The sequence below is a fragment of the Astatotilapia calliptera genome, chromosome 14 (assembly GCF_964374335.1).
Source record: "Astatotilapia calliptera chromosome 14, fAstCal68.1, whole genome shotgun sequence".
Classification (NCBI taxonomy): domain Eukaryota; kingdom Metazoa; phylum Chordata; class Actinopteri; order Cichliformes; family Cichlidae; genus Astatotilapia; species Astatotilapia calliptera.
The window spans coordinates 35,533,688-35,552,547 of NC_137435.1; the positions used below are offsets into that span (position 1 = coordinate 35,533,688).

General features: G+C 40.9%; 1 protein-coding gene across 1 annotated transcript in view; it reads right to left on the reverse strand.

Annotated features, from left to right (window-relative positions):
• Positions 1–18,860, reverse strand: part of lrrc75a (leucine rich repeat containing 75A) — a 78,272-nt gene that overhangs the window by 56,932 nt on the left and 2,480 nt on the right. Inside the window, exon 2 of the mRNA XM_026192584.2 lies at positions 9,048–9,176. Coding sequence (XP_026048369.2) covers positions 9,048–9,176 — 129 coding nt within the window. The remainder of the gene's footprint in view (positions 1–9,047; positions 9,177–18,860) is intronic.

The following is an 18,860-nucleotide window of genomic DNA, read 5'->3' on the forward strand; positions in this document are numbered from 1 at the left end:
ATAATTGAAATGGGTATATATTTGTTTTTTGTTAAGTTGCCTAATAATTATGCACAGTAATAGTCACCTGCACACACAGATATCCCCCTAAAATAGCTAAAACTAAAAACAAACTAAAAACTACTTCCAAAAACATTCAGCTTTAATATTAATGAGTGTTTTGGGTTCATTGAGAACATGGTTGTTGTTCAATAATAACATTATTCCTCAAAAATACAACTTGCCTAATAATTCTGCACTCCCTGTAGAGGATGTTGGATAATATTATCCACTCGACAATTCCATTTGTGTTTACGCACTAATCTGCTAATCCTGTCCTTAGCTAAAAGGTTCTCAGGACCTCTGTTTAGTTATAAACAGTGTGATTAATACTCCACTGACATTACTGCTTTTTATACTATCCGACAAGCTTCATCAAGAAATTTGATACTGGAAAAAAAAATGCAACCGGCAATATAACAGCAGCAGCAGCCATACACACAACCACCACAGTATAAAATAAAGTGGAAGTGCAGCACTCAGTGCGCATTGTGCTAAGGAAAACATGCTCAGTCCGCCTCAAAGCAGCCGGCTTTATGCAAGAGCAGGTTGAGTGCTGGGTGGAAGGGGTCTCTGGGAAGACGCTTTTTGCTTTTGTGGTGCTGCCTGATGGGAATTTCCTGTGTAGGGGAAGCTGTGGACCAGTATGTGGAACTGCCCGGATTCTCAGGGCTGCAGTGACAAATGCCGGAATAAAAGGAAGTGCATTCACACAGTCAAAGATCTGTCAAATATTATATTACTCTGCTTTTGTAGTTCATAGTTTTGGTTTTGCTACAAGTCTACCTAGACTTTACTGTTTCAGTTGACTTTCACACTCTTGCCGTGTACCTGTCAAATGCCTATAAAAACATCAAGATTAAATATCACCTTATATATGCCGAACCAGTTCATCTGCCCTTAGGAAACAAGGCTTAATGAAACAGTCGAATATACAGGACTGAGCATCTGACAGCATATAACGTATTACTGAGAGGCTCAAATTAGATCTTCATGCAGCCAAAGACAAAACATTTATCCTTAACAAGGTGTGAAATTGTTTTTCAATAAAAATAATTAGCTGTCACACAAGGGAATACAGAGAGGCTGTTTTATCCAAGCCTTACAAACATAACACACTCACTGGCCCCACTTCATTAACTCAAATACCTAATCAGCCAGTCAGACTGCAGCAGCTCAGTAATGCAGTTAGGCATGTAAACATGGTCAAGACAACCTGCTGAAGTTCAAACCTGGAGCCTCAGAATGGGGGTGAAATGGGATTTAAGTGACTTTGAGCATAGCATGGTTTTTGGTGAAAGAAAGGCTGGTTGCAATATGTTAGACACTGGATTTTCCCACAGAACCATCATCTAGGGTTTACAGAAAATGGTCTGAATAAAAGAAAATATCCAGTGAGCAGCAGCTCTCTGGTGAAAATGCCTCATTGAAGCAAGTGAATAGAACTGAATCTCTGGCTATACAACATTTTTTCCCAAGACTGGAAAAATGTTGCCTGCTCTGATAATCTATCTATTCCATAATTTAAAAAGAAAAGAATAAACACTGTTATTGACAACCAGGTCAGAAAAGTAAAAGAACAGCGATGCAATGTGTCAGACAGAATGGCCAAGTGAAACACGTGAGATAACACCTCTCTGTGCTTCTGTCTGTACGCTATGTTGTGTTTCTCTCTTCACTGAACAACACCCTTTCTCATTCCTGCTCTGTTCTTCTCAGACACTAGGGGTGGGGGAAAAAATCGATACTGTGTAGTATCGTGATATTTTGTTTGCTAATAATGTATCGATGCAGGGACAGCAGAAATCGATATTTTGTTACAAAAAAGGTTTCTGTGCTCTGACTTCAGAGCATGTTGATCCTTTTTCTGAGCAAGAATCCTGACATTCCTTCACTGTCCAAATGTGTTTAACTTTTTTTTGGCAGCAATAAACATGACAGTTTACTTATTTTAATTTCAGACATGTCTTATTTTAATTAAGTTTAAAACTTTTTTATTTAATGTAAAATTATATTTTGTTTTAATTTACTTTCAAATTCTTCAGTTGCTGAATGGGCTGCATAGTTTTCATAAATAAATAATAATAATATAATATATTATTATAATAATATAATAATAATAAATAAATAAATAAAATTGCAATAATATCGTATCGTGCGTTAAGTATTGTGATAATATCGTATCGTGGGATGTATAGTGATTCCCACCTCTATCAGACACAATCCATTCCCCTGTTATGAACCACACACAGTACCCTCCTTTTTGACTGTAGCTGTGTGTCAAGCATTTCTCCCACAATGCACCTTATTGCAGTGATATAAGTGAGTATTTTATACCTTACCCTTTTCCCTTAGACTACAGATCACTGTACACAATGTTTTCATTAAAGAAGTCTGTCTATAAAGTGAGTCTGATCCATTTGTTGTCTAGTTGTGTAATCTAGTTTTACTTTTGAGCTTAATTTGATCTTTCCAAAGGTGCACCAACTATTCTTCAAAATAAAGTTCCCTGGCTTATTTAAGCATGAGATAAGCAGAGAAAACTGCAAACTGTGTACGTGTTGGTACACATCAAATCAAATCAAATCAAATCACTTTTATTGTCACATCACATGTGCAGGCACACTGGCACAGCACATGCGAGTGAAATTCTTGTGTGCGAGCCCCACAAGCAACAGAGATGTGCAAACACAACAACACAAACGAGCAAAATACAAGAATGGCCAACCTGAAACTAATAAATATATGTACAATATATAATAGTGTATGCATTTCTGGATGTGTATACTAAATATTTTCCTACGTGTGTGTGTGTGTGTGTGTGTGTGTGTGTGTGTGTGTGTGTGTGTGTGTGTGTATACACATTTTTACAAATTAAATAGTAAAAAAAATATATATATATATATATATAATAATAATAATAATAATAATAATAATAATAATAATAATAAAATATATAAAATATACAGAGTTGAAAATGTGCAAAACAAGTGGCATTTATATACAGTGTGGAGTGCATAATGTTGAAGTTCCAGTAGTGAAGCTGAGGTGTCTATGACGTGTTCAGCAGTCTGATGGCCTGATGGAAAAAGCTGTCTCTCAGTCTGCTGGTATGGGACCGGATGCTGCAGAACCTCCTTCCTGATGGAAGCAGTCTGAACAGTTTATGGCTGGGGTGACTGGAGTCCTTGATGATCCTCCCCGCTTTCCTCAGGCAGCGCTTCCTGTAGATGTCTTGGAGGGAGGGAAGCTCACCTCCAATTATCCGTTCAGAGCACCGCACTACTCGCTGGAGAGCTTTGCAGTTGTAGGCGGTGCTGTTGCCATACCAGGTGGTGATGCATCCAGTGAGGATGCTCTCAATGGTACAGTGATAGAAGGTCCTGAGGATGCGGGGGCTCATGCCGAATCTTTTCAGTCTCCTGAGAAAGAAGAGGCGCTGCTGCGCCTTCTTCACTGTTTTGTTTGTGTGTACTGACCACGTAAGATCCTCAGCCAGATGTACTCCAAGGAACCGGAAGCTGCTCACTCTCTCCACAGCAGCACCGTTGATGGTGATGGGGGTGTGTACTTCTCTGCACCTCCGGAAGTCCACTATCAACTCCTTTGTCTTTGCGACGTTGAGGGTGAGATGGTTGTCTTGACACCAGTGGGTCAGGGCGCTGACCTCCTCCCTGTAAGCCGTCTCATCACCGTTGGTGATAAGACCCACCACTGTAGTGTCGTCCGCAAACTTCACAATGATGTTGGAGCTGTTAGTGGCTGTGCAGTCGTAGGTGTAGAGTGAGTACAGGAGAGGGCTCAGTACACACCCCTGTGGAGCACCAGTGTTCAGTGTGATGGGGGATGAGGTGATGCTGCCCAGTCTGACCACCTGGCGTCTGTCAGACAGGAAGCTAAGGATCCAGCTGCAGACGGAGCTGCTCAGTCCTAGATCCTGCAGTTTCCTGTCCAGCTTCGAGGGAACGATGGTATTGAATGCTGAGCTGTAATCTACAAACAGCATTCTCACATACTGTCTCTCTTCTCCAGGTGTGACAGGGCAGTGTGTAGTGTCAGGGCTATGGCATCATCAGTGGACCTGTTGTGGCGGTATGCAAACTGTAGAGGGTCCAGTGAGTCGGGTAGTGCAGAGCAGATGAAGTCCCTGACCAGCTTCTCGAAGCATTTGCTTACGATGGGGGTCAGGGCTACAGGTCGCCAGTCGTTCAATGAGGAGATGGTGGAGGATTTGGGTACAGGGACGATGGTGGCCATTTTGAAGCAGGCTGGGACTACAGACAGAGAGAGGGAAAGGTTGAAGATGTGTGTGAACACTCCAGCCAGCTGAGCCGCGCATGACTTGAGGACGCGGCCGGGAATCCCGTCCGGACCAGTAGCTTTGCGCGCGTTCACCTTCCTGAAGCACTTCCGCACATCCTCCTCAGACACAGTGTGCGCACTGACGTCATCCGCGGTGCGCACACTGTCCGGTCTCATGGTGTTCGCTGCGTCGAATCTAGCGTAGAATACGTTTAGATCCTCACACAGAGAGGCCGTGGTCTGCGGTGTGCTGGTTTTCCCTCTAAAGTCTGTGATCGTGTTTAGTCCCTGCCACATACTCCGAGGGTTGTCAAACTGTTGCTCCACCCTGTCCCTGTACTCACGTTTGGCTGCTTTGATCGTCTTCCGGAGTTGGTAATGTGCGTGTTTGTAGTCCGATGTGTTCGCGGAGGCAAAGGCGGTGTTCCGTGCCGCCAGTGCCGCGCGAACATCTCCGTTAATCCAGGGTTTTTGATTTGGGAAGGATTTAACTGTTCTGGATGGGACGACATCTTCCACGCATTTCCTGATAAATCCACAGACTGAGTCTGTGTACTCATCAATGTCTCTGGCGGCCACGTGAAACATTTCCCAGTCCGCGTGATCAAAACAGTCCCGCAGCGCAGACTCCGATTGGTCCGTCCAACAGTGCACCGCCCTCCGGGTTGGAGCTTCCTGTTTCAGCTTCTGCCTGTAGGCGGGCAGGAGCAGGATGGAGCAGTGATCTGATTGGCCGAATGGGGCGCGGGGGAGGGCTTTGTACGCATCCCGGAAAGAGGTGTAACAGTGGTCGAGTAGCCGGTTTCCACGTGTGTTAAAAAGGATGTGTTGATGGAGTTTGGGTGAGACTTTCTTCAGGTTTCCCTTATTAAAGTCTCCGGCTGTGATAAACGCTGCCTCTGGGTGTGCGGTTTCCTCACTGCTGATCGCGCTGTACAGTTCCCTGAGTGCACGGTCAGTGTCGGCTTGTGGGGGTATGTAAACAGCCGTAATAATCACTGCTGTAAATTCCCTCGGTAGCCAGAATGGCCGGCACTTAATCATCAGGTACTCCAGGTCCGGTGAGCAGAAGGATTTGACCGGGTGCACGTTCGCATAATCACACCAGCTGTTGTTGATCATGAAACACACACCACCGCCTCTGCTTTTCCCAGTAAGATCCTGTGACCTGTCCGCGCGGTGCACAGAGAACCCCGGCAGTTGTATTGCGGAGTCCGGTACTTTGTCCGATAGCCAGGTTTCTGTGAGGCAGATCACGCAGCAGTCCCGCATCTCTCGCTGGAATGAGATCCGTGCCCGAAGCTCGCACAGCTTGTTCTCCAGAGACTGCACATTAGCCAGTAATAAACTGGGTAACGGTGGTCTGTAAGTGCGCCGTCTCAGTCGAACCAGAACGCCAGATCTTCTCCCTCTGCGTCGGCGTTTGCGGCCTCCAGGGCCAGAGAACAAAGGCGTCTCAGGTGAGATGAATGGGGGGTCTGCAAACGGAGCGTCCGTGTTGCAAAACTTGAACTCCGGAAAGTTATAAGAAAGACCGTCTTTTATGTCCAGTAAGGTTTGTCGGTCGTACACAAGGAGACAAGTGCTGCTCGTGAAAAAATAAAGGAAAAGTAAAATTAAACACAGAAGAAAGCCGTTGCTTGGGGGAGCTCGCGACGAGGCTGCCATACTCGGCGCCATCTTGTCAATGTCATCTTGACATTTGCAGTATATTTCTGTACTACATGTCGGAAAGTTTAGATGGCTGTCTAATAGCAATATGAAAGGGTGCTATTACATCCAATGCTATGCTAAAATTAGCTTACTTAAAAAAAATAATGCTAATCTTCAAGTTTTCATGTTTTGTTTCTAAGCAGCAAGCAAGGCAAAAACTCACTTTAATGGGGAAAGAGCAAGTCAGTTTCATAAACTGCATATAAAAGATGGATAAAACCTCTTGGTTATAAAAAGCCAAAGGGGACTGTTTTCACTATTGTCATTGTAGTGAAGACTAGATGTAAAGAGCTAGCATTAGCTGATAGCGTAACACTTCACACTCTAATCCACTTTAAGTCAGTTAAAACCTATATGCCTGCAGTCTAAATGCTGAAGTCAAGGCTTTCAAACCAGTGAGTGATGCCAAATCTTTTATATGGAGATTATGTGTGTTCTGGGTGTTTCATCAATGATCCTTGTCCAGGATTACTAATGCAGTTAGCCTTTTTCTTTGAGAAAGCGCATTATGTTAGCAAGCATTAATGGAGATAACTTGATTTAGGGCATTGGTTCTCAAACTTTTCACAATGAACACAACCTCATAAAATATATGGCTCTTAAAGTACCACCCTTATGACTGACATTAAAGTACAGTAGTATAGGCCTATTTAACACCACATACAGTTTACATGAGACAATTTTATTTCTTATATGAATGTTATTTATTTTAACTGTCATAAAAAGGATGTGACAAGTGATAATAATAACAACTGTACTGCATTAAAACATTCACAGCAGGTGGGATATCCGGTCTTTAAGTGATGACGTATAAACCCTGCTTCCCGTTCAAAACTAATCTGCGTTTATTAAGGCTGTTGTGTTTTTAACGTTTTAATGCTTTGTATCTTGTTCTATTTAATCTAAACAAGCCCCTAAATAAAGGCAGAGATCACTGTGGGCCTATCTTGGTTTTTGCTACCACTATTCATTTCAAAGCTCAGCTGTTAAACCTTACGATGTAACTACAGCCCAGCCCATACAGCAGTATATTAATGACTAACCTCGTATTGTTGATGGATTATCTCAGTTGTTCTCCTGACTGACGTTTGGTCCATTTACAGCATCCTGCTATGCGATTGCATTTGTCCCTAACATTGGGAACCCTCATGTTAACTTTTATCGAGTGGAAAAAAGTTCGTTTTCATCCTCCAGCTTCACTGTGTTAATGTGTTTACATCATGCAAACATAGCTGTGTCGCTAGCGATCACATAGCACACCATTATATACCAGCTAGCCCAACTTCAGTAACCCTACAAACATCACTGCTGTTTAGTTTCCTGTCTTCATTTATGCAGCATATAGCAGAGGTGTGTGTTTTAATTTTTCAGAAATCCCCCAATAAGTAGTATATATAAGACATATATCATTTGATCTTAAACAAAAAAAAAGAGACTTCCCGCGTAACACTAGAGGGAGCCCACGTACAACCAGTGGTATGCGTACCACAGTTAGAGAACCACTAATTTAGGGCACAAACATGCTAGTTATTATTATAAAAAAAAATCTGAAGCTACTTTTTATCAGATAAATCATAATCAATTAGCAAATTCTGAGCACATTTTAATGACCACTAAATCACTGTGATTTTTACTTTCCAAAATTATTGAAGACAACAAAAACATACCAGCTTTTCATTTATTTTGAAATTTTTGAGACTTGAAATGTAAAATGTCTGTCTCTAAAGCACTTTGGGTGAACCTCTGTTATTTAAATATTTTATAGAAAAATAAATAAAATAGATGCAACAGTCAACACAAAAAGGTTCAGACATTTTTCATAGTGCATGTTTGAGGTGCATCGTTTCATTTCCAAAAAACTAATTTCAGTGGGCTACACACTGAACTTAGAGCATAGAAACAAAGCATTGATTCTATCACACTAGTATAAATTTGTTGGTGTCTATACTAGATCGATCGGCCCACCTCTAAATTACGTGGGGACTACAAAGATTCCCTGCAGAAACCTAAATCAGGCATAAAGTATCATCAGAGGGTGGCTGCTCTCAGTTTTAGGCATGTCTAGGCATGTCTCGGTGTGTACGAGGGAACGCAAACACATGGTATCCCTATATAATTGAGCTTTCCACAAACATACACACTCACACTTGCCAGCGTAATTAGCAAATTCTGCCATGATGACGCACAGCTGGTAAAAATGTATTGACTCTTGGGCAATCATGGGTCTGCACTAAATATTTGCCATTAGTGTTTCTTTGCCTTTTCTCTGTGGAAGTTGTGCAGATATGCAATACTTATTTTTCACATCTCAAGCATTCTGTTTTCACAGGAAACCCATCAAATTAAAGTGCAAAGCCTGCTTTAGAAAGGTCAGGATTTATGGCCACAAATCACTCACATATAGATTATACCAATTAGTTAATCATTTCAGTAATGTTTCTGCATCATCATAGGCTGAGAACATTGAAATGGAGTCAGTGTTTGCTTGAAAAAAGACTTTTAACGCAGCCAGCTTCAGGGCAACAGTGTTTCACAACAGAATGTACTGAAATGACACATCAGGCCTCTGAATTCCTATCTTCATCTCCATCACTCCTTCTTCCTTGCATTATTCATTGTGTGTCGCTGCTTCCATGCTCTCTTTCCCTCTCCTTTTCTGTCCTTCAGTGACACCGGACTACATGAGTGAAACACAAGCAGCAGTAGTTCCCTCAAGGACGCACATATAATACACAGCCACTTTAGAGCACTTCCGTAACCAAATAGTATCAAAGAAATGAGTCAGGAGATCATCTGATAGCAGCAACGCAATAAATAGCATCAGTCAGTGACAGTGTGTGTGTTTATGTTAGCATGCCCAGGAGCCTTTACAGTAGGAGGTACTAGGTTTTATTAACATTTATTTACACTGTGTGTGTGTGTGTGTGTGTGTGTGTGTGTGTGTGTGTGTGTGTGTGTGTGTGTGTGTGTGTGTGTGTGTGTGTGTGTCCTACCGTCTTGGGGCAGTGTACGTATCGCGCCAGACTGATAATCAGATCATGCGTGATGGGATCAACCAGGTTTCTGAAGCTGGCGTAGCGGTACAACACGTCATCCAGTGATGTTGATTCCATGCCTAGGTCCTACACACACATTAAGTAAGACCATATGTATTAGCAATATATTTATGTAGCACATTTCATATAAACAGGCTCTACATTAAAAAAAAGGAAAGATAATGAGGGAAAAAAGAGAAAAGAATACAGGTTCCATGACTGCTACGAATTCATTCATTCCCTCATATGTAAGTCCGAGCGAGTATGTCAAAGACGTTTACATTCTGAATGCAGCTTTTTAAACTTCCCGACCCCCTAAAGCATTGAATTAAAGCCCTCTGAACTGCTTCCTGCTGTCTGACTGTCTGGTTTCTGGAGAGGAGGCCAAAAAACAAAATTTGTCACATCTCAAGCCCCATCAAAGTCAATGAAGCATAAACCTGTTGGCAGAGCTTCACGCATGAACAGCAGTCTTGTTAAAACTTCAAAAGTCAACATGAATGACAACGCCACATGAAAGTGTGCAGGAGAGGATTAGACTGCCACAGTTGAAAGTATTTTGAGGAAAAGCTCCTGTCACTGACTTTAATATGAAGCCTAAAGCACAGCACAGGCTGCTGGATGCAGTACAACTGAGCAAAACAACCATGCTATGCTATTTGTTTGAGCTCAAGTCACTGATGACATTAATCATTTACATTATCCATCATGCTCCATTATAAGGACCCAAAAGTTGATTTGTTTGGGAACAAAATTAAAAGGTTAAAACACTAGCAAAGCTTTATGTTTGGGTTTTTAACAAGTACAACAAGAGTATGAGAGTGCTCCATGTAACACAAATACTACTGTCAATCTTGATGTTTTTAGAACTTAACTAACAGCGGGACCAAAAATTGTAAAGTTTGTCCTGAGTGTGGGAGTAAAGGAAAGGTCACTTTCTTGGTAGCATGAATGTGCTCATTTCATGGCAATCTGCCAATTAGATTGTGAGAAATCCTGACATTTTGCTCTAGCTCGTGCAGTGTGCAGGGGAAAGGTTTAATCTAGGCACAAATTTGTTCTGTAAACGTCTGGTCCAGCTCCCAAATACATAACTGTAGTTCTAAAATACTACATTTATTTCCTGCTTGATCCTGTCAAAGCAGAAAACGCTGGAACACCAAAATATTCTGCATTTACGCTTTGCAGACCACGAGTGAGCTCTAGGACTCTCAGTTTTTTCTGCTTGAGTGCTCATTTTTAGCTGTGCTGCTGGCAAGACGTTGTGGATGGTAATGTCCTTCTGCTACCATCCAAAGCATTAGCCTATATATTTTACATAAATTCAGGGTTTAGTAACAACTTCTCCTCAAGCTCCATCATCAGATCAACTAATTTATCTAATATCACACTTTCAAAGCTAATGACCATGCTTAAAGCTTAGGCTGCACTTTAATAAAAAATGTCACTAAATATTTCTTGATGCATGCTCAATCATCCAAATAAGTAAATTCCCAAAAGTTCATTCTGTTGTGGTTGAATCAATACACTGTGTGCACAATTATTAGGCAAGTGAGTATTTTGGCCATATCATAATTTTTATGCAAATTTTCAAGCTGTATAAACTTGTGTGCTTATTGGATTTAAGCATATCAGGTGATGTGTATTTGCATAATGAGTGAGGGCGTGGCCTGGGAAGATCAACACTCTATATAAAAGTGTGCATAATTTCTATGCAGCTTCTCTTCCTCAGGCAAAATGGGCCAAAAAAAAAAGATGTAAAGGTATTTCAGAGGGATGCAGCAGTCTTGAAACTGCTAAGATATTGGGGCGTAACCACATCAAATGTTTTGTTGCAAACAGGGTCGCAAGAAACGTATTGAGAAAAAAAGACGGAAATTAACTACCAAAGATTTGAGAAGAATCAAAAGTGAAGCTATCAGGAACCAATTATCCTATAGGGCTGCCATATTCCAGAACTGCAGCCTACCCAGAGTGTCCAGAAGTACAAGGTTTTCAGTGCTTAGACACATGGCCAAGGTAAGGAAGGCTGAAACCCCACCACCACTGAACAAAACACACAAGTTGAAACATCAAGAATGGGCCAAGAAATATCTGAAGACAGATTTTTCAAAGGTTTTATGGACTGATGAGATGAGAGTGACTCTTGATGGACCAGATGGCTGGGCCCATGGCTGGATCTGTAAAGGACACAGAGCTCCACTTTGACTCAGACGCCAGCAAGGTGAAGGTGGGGTACTGGTATGGGCTGGTATTTATTAAGATGAGCTAGCTGGGCCTTTTCAGGTTGAAGATGGCCTCAAAATCAAACTTACTCCCAGTTTTCTTCAAGCAGTGGTACAGGAAAAAGTCTGCATCTTTCAAGAAGACTAGTATTTTTATGCAGGACAATGCTCCATCACATGCATCGAAGTACTCCACTGCATGCTTAGCCAGTAAAGGCCTTAAGGATGAAAAAATAATGACATGGCCCCCATTCCTCATCTGACCTAAACCCTATTGAGAACCTGTGTGCCCTGCTTAAGCAAGAGATTTATAGTAGAGGAAAACAGTACACCTCTCTGAACAGTGTCTGGAAGGCTGTGGTTGCTGCTGCACAAAAAGTTGATCATCAACACATCAAGAAACTGACAGACTCCATGAATGGAAGGCTTGTGAGGGTAGCTATATTGGTCACTGATTTTCTTTGACATGTCAGAAATGTTTATATGTAAATTCTGAGTTGTTTTATTACTCTTACTTTAATAATTGTGCACACAGTGCATAGTTACTAAAAAAGTTACCATTTAATATACTTATAACTGCAAAGAAATATAGTTTCGGTATATTTTCTTTTGAACTGCAAAGTTAACATTTGTGAGACCAACTGATAGTGAGGGCAGGATTTCTGTTTTGTTTGTTTGTTTGTTTGTTTTTTTTTTGGGGGGGGGGGGGGGGTATTATAAAATACAGAAAAAAATATTGGGCAAAAACAGTTTGCCACTTTGGTATTTTGTCAAAATGTATTTCACTTTGGGGTAAAGTTAGCGTTCCCCAAGATCAAACTTCAAGCTCAGATTTATAGTCGTGATTTATGCGCTTCATAAAGAAAATGTTGAAATTGTATATTTTCATTATATGTGTGGTCTGTATATGTCCCGTGTAACAGGATGCATATTGTATCCAGTATGTAATTTGCTTTACTAACTTTTTTATCTATACCATTATTATTTGTGTGGATGCTAGAATGCTGCTTGGAAGATGCTCTGAGAGAAAGAATGTGTGTAACAAGAATCCAGACACTTTTTAGCCTGTAGGTAAGTGCAGATATATTTTCATGTGTTTGGATTTGTTTTGCAGGCATTTTATTGCCAGCTGAGTGGCATCAGGACTGACCTTTAGAAATGAGAGAAAAGGGAAGAGCGAGACTGATGGATGCTCAGTCTCCTAGAGAAAGCTATGACTCACTGAGGTTTCCATGCTGCTTATTGTTCTGCGTAGGAGTGGCTGCAAATAATGACAGCAGCTTCGACTGACACAAACACACACACACACACACACACACACACACACACACACACACACACACACACACACACACACACACACACACACACACACAGGGACATTAATCAGCGGCTGTGTTTTCAGATAACGGTGGCATTAATAGTTAATAATCACCACATAAGAGAAATGTATGATTAGTTCATCAACAGGTGTATGCTATAGTGGTCAGCGACAGTAGCCTGAAAATAACTGGCTAGTTTTAAACCTTTCCACAATGTCTGACTTCTGGCTTACAAACCTCTGGACTAACGATGAGGTCTGATCTGTGAAGTACACTAACAAGTGAATGGAAGAAAAAAAATCTGTCAGCAGAACTTGTTACCAGTAGTAATGGATTTAATGAATATATGGAAACAAAAGTATCCATTTTTGCTCAGTTTAGGACACTGATTATATTTCTAGAATTCTTCCAAGTTTTTCCAAGAGCCTAATTTCATGTTTCAATACCACACTAACAATAGAACAGGGGGGGGGACAAGACGGGAACAAACAGTGCACTTACAGAAAAATAAAAAACCAAAGATAGTTGGATAACTCATTAGGATGTGGTAATAACCGGGAACATTTAGCGTGTGATAGGAGAAACTGTATGTGTGTGTGATACTTCTATTAGTTAACAGCTCGAGAGAAGAAAGATTATTTTTTTTTACATTAGCTAAAAAACATATAAATAATAATAATCACTATCATCGTTATCGTGTGCGTTCATTTATATTCACTCCAGAAAGGTATTACATTATTAACGTTACCCTCTTATGAAATATGCATGACAAAGCATAAAAATGCATAGTCTAATATCCTGGCCTCTGTGTGTCAAATGCATAGCCACTCACACACATGCATACTGAGAACAGTTCTAGTGAAAGCAAAGTCCACACTAATTAGGATCGGTCAACATCAAAGCAGTGGTTGGAACCCAGCTGAATATTAACAAAGGTGGAGCTGAAGAGACGCGGCAAACACAAACACAATGGATCAAGTGCAGCTCTTTGCTAAATAAAAGGAAATGGCAACAGAGGCAGGTGGAGCTATATATGAAGCAGATGTTGAACCTTATCAAAAATCACATCCTGACCAAACAGTATGCGCCACCTCTGACAAGACAGGCCTCCATTTTGTTATTTTTGTAAGAGAATCTGGACCGGGATCTCACATTTGGTAAAGAATAAGAAAATAAATGCCATATTTAACAGCCTTGCACAAACACGAAATGACATGTGGAGCAATCACTGTCGATTGTCACTGTCGATGAAGAGCCACCTCGACAGGACAAGACTCGGCTGACAAAGGTCACTCTTTCGAGGATGCCAATGTTCACATTTTGGACAGAGAAGACACGGTTTGAAAGAAGAGTGAAAGAATCCATCTATGTCCACTGTAAACGACCATCTTTGAACAGAGGCGGTGGCTTACGACACCAACCGTCTGCCATCTATAATCCAGTTTTGAGATCCTTTCCCAGACACCTTAACGCCCACTCACATCCTGGACCATTTGACCTCAGGAAATCACATGATAGGGTGGGGCTAGGTTTCACAGCGGGTTCACCTGAAACCTTGGCTGATTGTGACCCACACCCGTTTTCACCCCTTGGCTAGTGTGATTAGGTAGAGTATCAACAGTGGGTTCATGACCCTCTTGGGGGACACTCCCCTAAGACTTAAATCTGGGACTCTCCAGCATTTGACGTTAGAATTGAAGAAGCTTCTCGGATGAGAGGTGAAACATCTTCAAGCAACTCAAAGAAGTCCAGACGTTTTTCTTTCCAAGCTCCTTAGACTACGATGACCTGGATGACTGAGAACCTTCACAGACACTGTCGATTATGTATTTATTTATTATTAACATGGTGCCAGCCTGTGGTTCAGCTTCCGCGACTCCCTTCCATGTCGAAACCATCAGCCGCAGTTTTGGCTGAGGGCAACAAGGGATCTGTTTCTGACAGGCCAGCTTGGTGCGCTAGCCGTTGTTGGAGACCGTTAGTTAGCTACCATCTGGCAACGCGAAATAGCCAACACTCCTGTCTGTGGACAGCTAGCTAGCCTATGAAACTAGCTAGCTTCTTAGGCTACCTAAGAAGCTAGCTAACTTGAGATATATGCCCTGAAATGAGAATAGGTTTTTGAATACCGACTATGTAACAGTGCAAGCTATTTAAAGGTTGGGTGGCTCTGCCCAATGTGATTGTGGCAATCAACACCCAATCAGGATTGGCAGAATGAGATACATGCTTCTGAGGAATACTCAGGGAGGTGCATCCCATAGTGAGACATTGAAACAAATGCTAAGAGTCAGAACCTTTATTCACCCAGGAAATGAAACTCCTGAGAACAAGATTGTCTTTTAAGACAGTGTCCAGGGCCCAGACAGGCAGCATTAACCTAGCACGTATGAGTCTACAGTATCAACCTGTTAATTACAACATAGGCTCACCCTAAATCATGTCCTGATGTATTGTCTTTGCGGACTCTAATGAGGACCATTGTTTATAAAATGTAGATCATGCTGTTATTGAAGAAAACTCTAAGGTAGCGATGGAGCCCATAAACCAATCACTGAGGAAGTTGATGGCCATTTTTTCATAGGCATGCATACAACCTGAGGAGTCCCCCCCCCTGCTGGCCATTTGAAAGAATGCAAGATTCACACACTTTGGCATTACCACAGCCATCTTTTATATTCAATCTATGCATAAAAGTTATATAGTGTATATGCTGATCATATATTGGTAGTCAGATAGTTTTTACTATTATATGTATGCAGACATTAAAAAGAAATTCTCACATGACTATATCTTTTTTTTCTTTTTTAATTTTTGTTATTTAGATTTATTTTATCATATTTTTATTAATCCAATGGCGAGTCTGTTCTAGTCTGTTCTTCTAATAAACAGGTTAACTGGCTAGTTTATTATGACAATTAGGAGGGAAAGAGTTTTCTTTTTTTTTTAATCTTGTTTTTCTATCTATAAAACAAGGGGCAGCTAATGTAACTGTTGGGGCTTCTTTCATGACGTTTTGACTGCCATGTCATTGTCTCTATTGAAATGGTGCCCGACCGATCTTGAATTTGCTTATTAGCACTGCCGGCAGGACTCAACCCATGGTGATTCAAAGAGCCGCGGACAATATGAATCATTCAATCAAATGGCACCATGTTGAGACACTGCCCCTCAAGTGCTGATTAGACAAAAATAAAAGATGGCTGAGCGAACATCAGTGCAATGTATGGAGATAGATCCACTCTTTTATGACGTGCTTTATCAAAACAGCACAAAACTCCACAGGGAACTTCTGCAGTTCTGGGAAAACGGCGAATCTTTGGAGGCTCTGGACACAAATCATGCTGCTGTAACATGAAGTCACGGTCTTTGTCTTGGTGTCCTTTACAGTTCACTTCCTTGGTTATTTTGAAGGTTTTCCTGTGTTTTTACATCCTTACTTTTTCTTTTTCCCACTCTTTCAGTGTCATACACAGAGTTGAAACATCTTAATATCCCTTTCTCCTTGATGTGGATTTAGTCTATGCTTGTTTTAATCATTTTTGCCATTTTTCTGTTCAGCCCTCATCACATATCTAATAAAATAATTTTAGCAGCACATGTCAGAGTCGAACCTTATCCATAACGGTAGATTTGGATTTCATTTGTGTTTTCTAACATCACTGCCACAATTCAGATCTATGGGATACCTCCTCACAAGGCAGGTGCCATTCTTTCATCGCATGCTTGTGATGAAACAGAGTTTGGTGAACCAGACTTACTCCCTGAGTTAAGCTCCACAGGATTTCAGCAGCTGACTGGTATCTTCAGACGTTAGAGGCAACCGCAACGCTACACCACTGCTGCTACTACTACTGAAACCCTGGTCACATGTGATGGCTTCAAAAAAATCCCATGCAGCTGAGTGGAAACACCTGAAGGAACCCTGCCAGATAAATTTAGCGCCAGTAAAGCACGCTCCGGCGCTCTTTCTTACAGTTAAGCGATCAGCTGTGAGGGGGCCCGGGGGCGAACGGTGTAGAGAGATGCCAGTTTTTGGTTGCGAGTTAATTGAAGAGCATTGATTGAGAAGAAGGCCTCCTCATTATCTCTTAACAGAGCTCCTGTTTCATTAATCAATGTCTACTTGATTCAAGCTCGCCAGTTTATCGCCATTGTTTCCAAGCAACAATAAAGAGACGCTCGTAACCAACACACTCTTCAAAATCAGCGCTTCATTTTCATCTCTCCTTGTTTCCCTTTCCCTTCTCTCTCTCTCTCTGTCATGTTTCCCTCTAAGTGCTGTCTTTCACTGTCTCTGAAATCACTCACCACCACTTCTTGTCTGTCCTCTGCTTTAGCTGAACACTAATGGTAGTCTTTCTTTTTTCTCTCCTCCTGCTTCCCTTTATTCATAGTAATTGTCTTTATCCAATTCATCCTGTTTCTGTCCGTCACATACTGTTCCGGCAGAGCACAGGCCCTACGCAACATGAAACTAAATATCATCATTATATTACTGGAACTCCTCCAATTATGCCTTCATGACCCAACATCAAAACCTGTTATTATCTCTATTATGTTAATGCAAATGTAAGGCAACCCAGTTTGTTTTCAGCCTTCTCCGTTTGGCCTCTAAAGCTGGAACACCCTGCTGATAAAGAAATACAGACCACATCCTTCAGTCTCCAACATCCCTGAGTACCTATTTGGTACTATTTGGTGCTCAGGAAGCAGCACCTCAGGCTTATAGACATACAGCTTCCCCAGATTGCTGTTTACTGATTACTCAGTGCTAGTTGGACGTTTTCTTTCCACCACTCAGCATTACAACAAATGGCCTAAATCCTCCATCACTAAGCTAGGCTATACATTTTATTATAAATAAAATAATGAATAAATTATTATAAATAATAACATAAATAATAATTATTTGATTATTATTGTTACTGACACCATGAGAAAGAACAAGGTGCTGATAGAGATCTTGTAGATATAATAGTGGCCGTTACAGTGGTTAAATTGATTGCCATTAGGTAGAGGTACCTGAAGCAGCCATATAAGCTGCTTCTAAAGTGGAAAATCTCTAAAAACAAGCAAACAAAACAGATCTAAAAGTAGCTTATTCTTTCAAGAGGAAATAGTCTGAAATTCCTACAAGAAACAGGAACCATTTGGGGAAGTCGATTTTTCTACCTGTTTCAAACTAAATCTTAATCATATTTTGTTTCAGGCAGTTCTGCTTTCAGGAGGTTTACGAGCATCTGACTTGGAGCTTGTGATGCTGAAATAGCTGATTGTGAAAACAGAAACAACCAATAATAACAAAATAAAAGAATAAGTGCTGGAGGAACTTGTACCTGTTGGGAAAACAATCAACTTGAGCAATTAAATTAATTCTTGAAAAATTAAGTTTCCTGAAACTTTTTGTGGACCTATAGTAAACCAGTAAGCATCCTGGTTCATTTCAACATCTTATATGCCTAATTTTCCCATTTTTGTGGTTACTGGCAGTCTAACATGGAGTGTAAGTGGGGAAAAGGCTATGCACAAAACATGAATTATGAGTCTTTCTAGATGGAAGTCTCAGGTCTGTTTGGAAGTGCTTATCTCATTAGATCCCACACTAGGGATCACAGCCTGGAGAAAACTTACTAGATGACCAAATTACCAGCGTATTAACATTAATTTGTTTACATGGAAACAAAAATTGTTTCTTTCCACGTCTTGAAATTAGCTAGACACAACCTCACATGAACTACAAAACATTGCATATTACACTGTGTCACTATTATTTCAGCATGTGAAAACATAAAGTATAATCTCAGTTACAAAAACGTTGGGACATTGAGTAAAGTGTAAATAAATACAAAATGCAACGCCTTAAAAATCTCACATATCCATATTTGATTCGAAATGGGATACCTAAGGCATATCGAACATTTAAATGAACAGATTTGACTATTTCATGAAAAATATTAGCATGAAACAAGTTCAGGAACATTTTTACACTGATTGGTTACTTGTGTAAAAAGTTGAAAATGTATTAAAAGATCATCTGAGAGAGCCAGTGATTCTCAGAAGTGTAGACAATTGCAGACTCCTAAATTTGCAAAGATTTTGAATATCTCATCATCTCCAGTACATGACATCATCAAAAAGACTCAAAGAATCTGGAGGAATCTCTGTAAGCAAGGGACAAGGCCAATCCTGTATTGGATGTCCTTGACCTTCAGGCCTTCAGA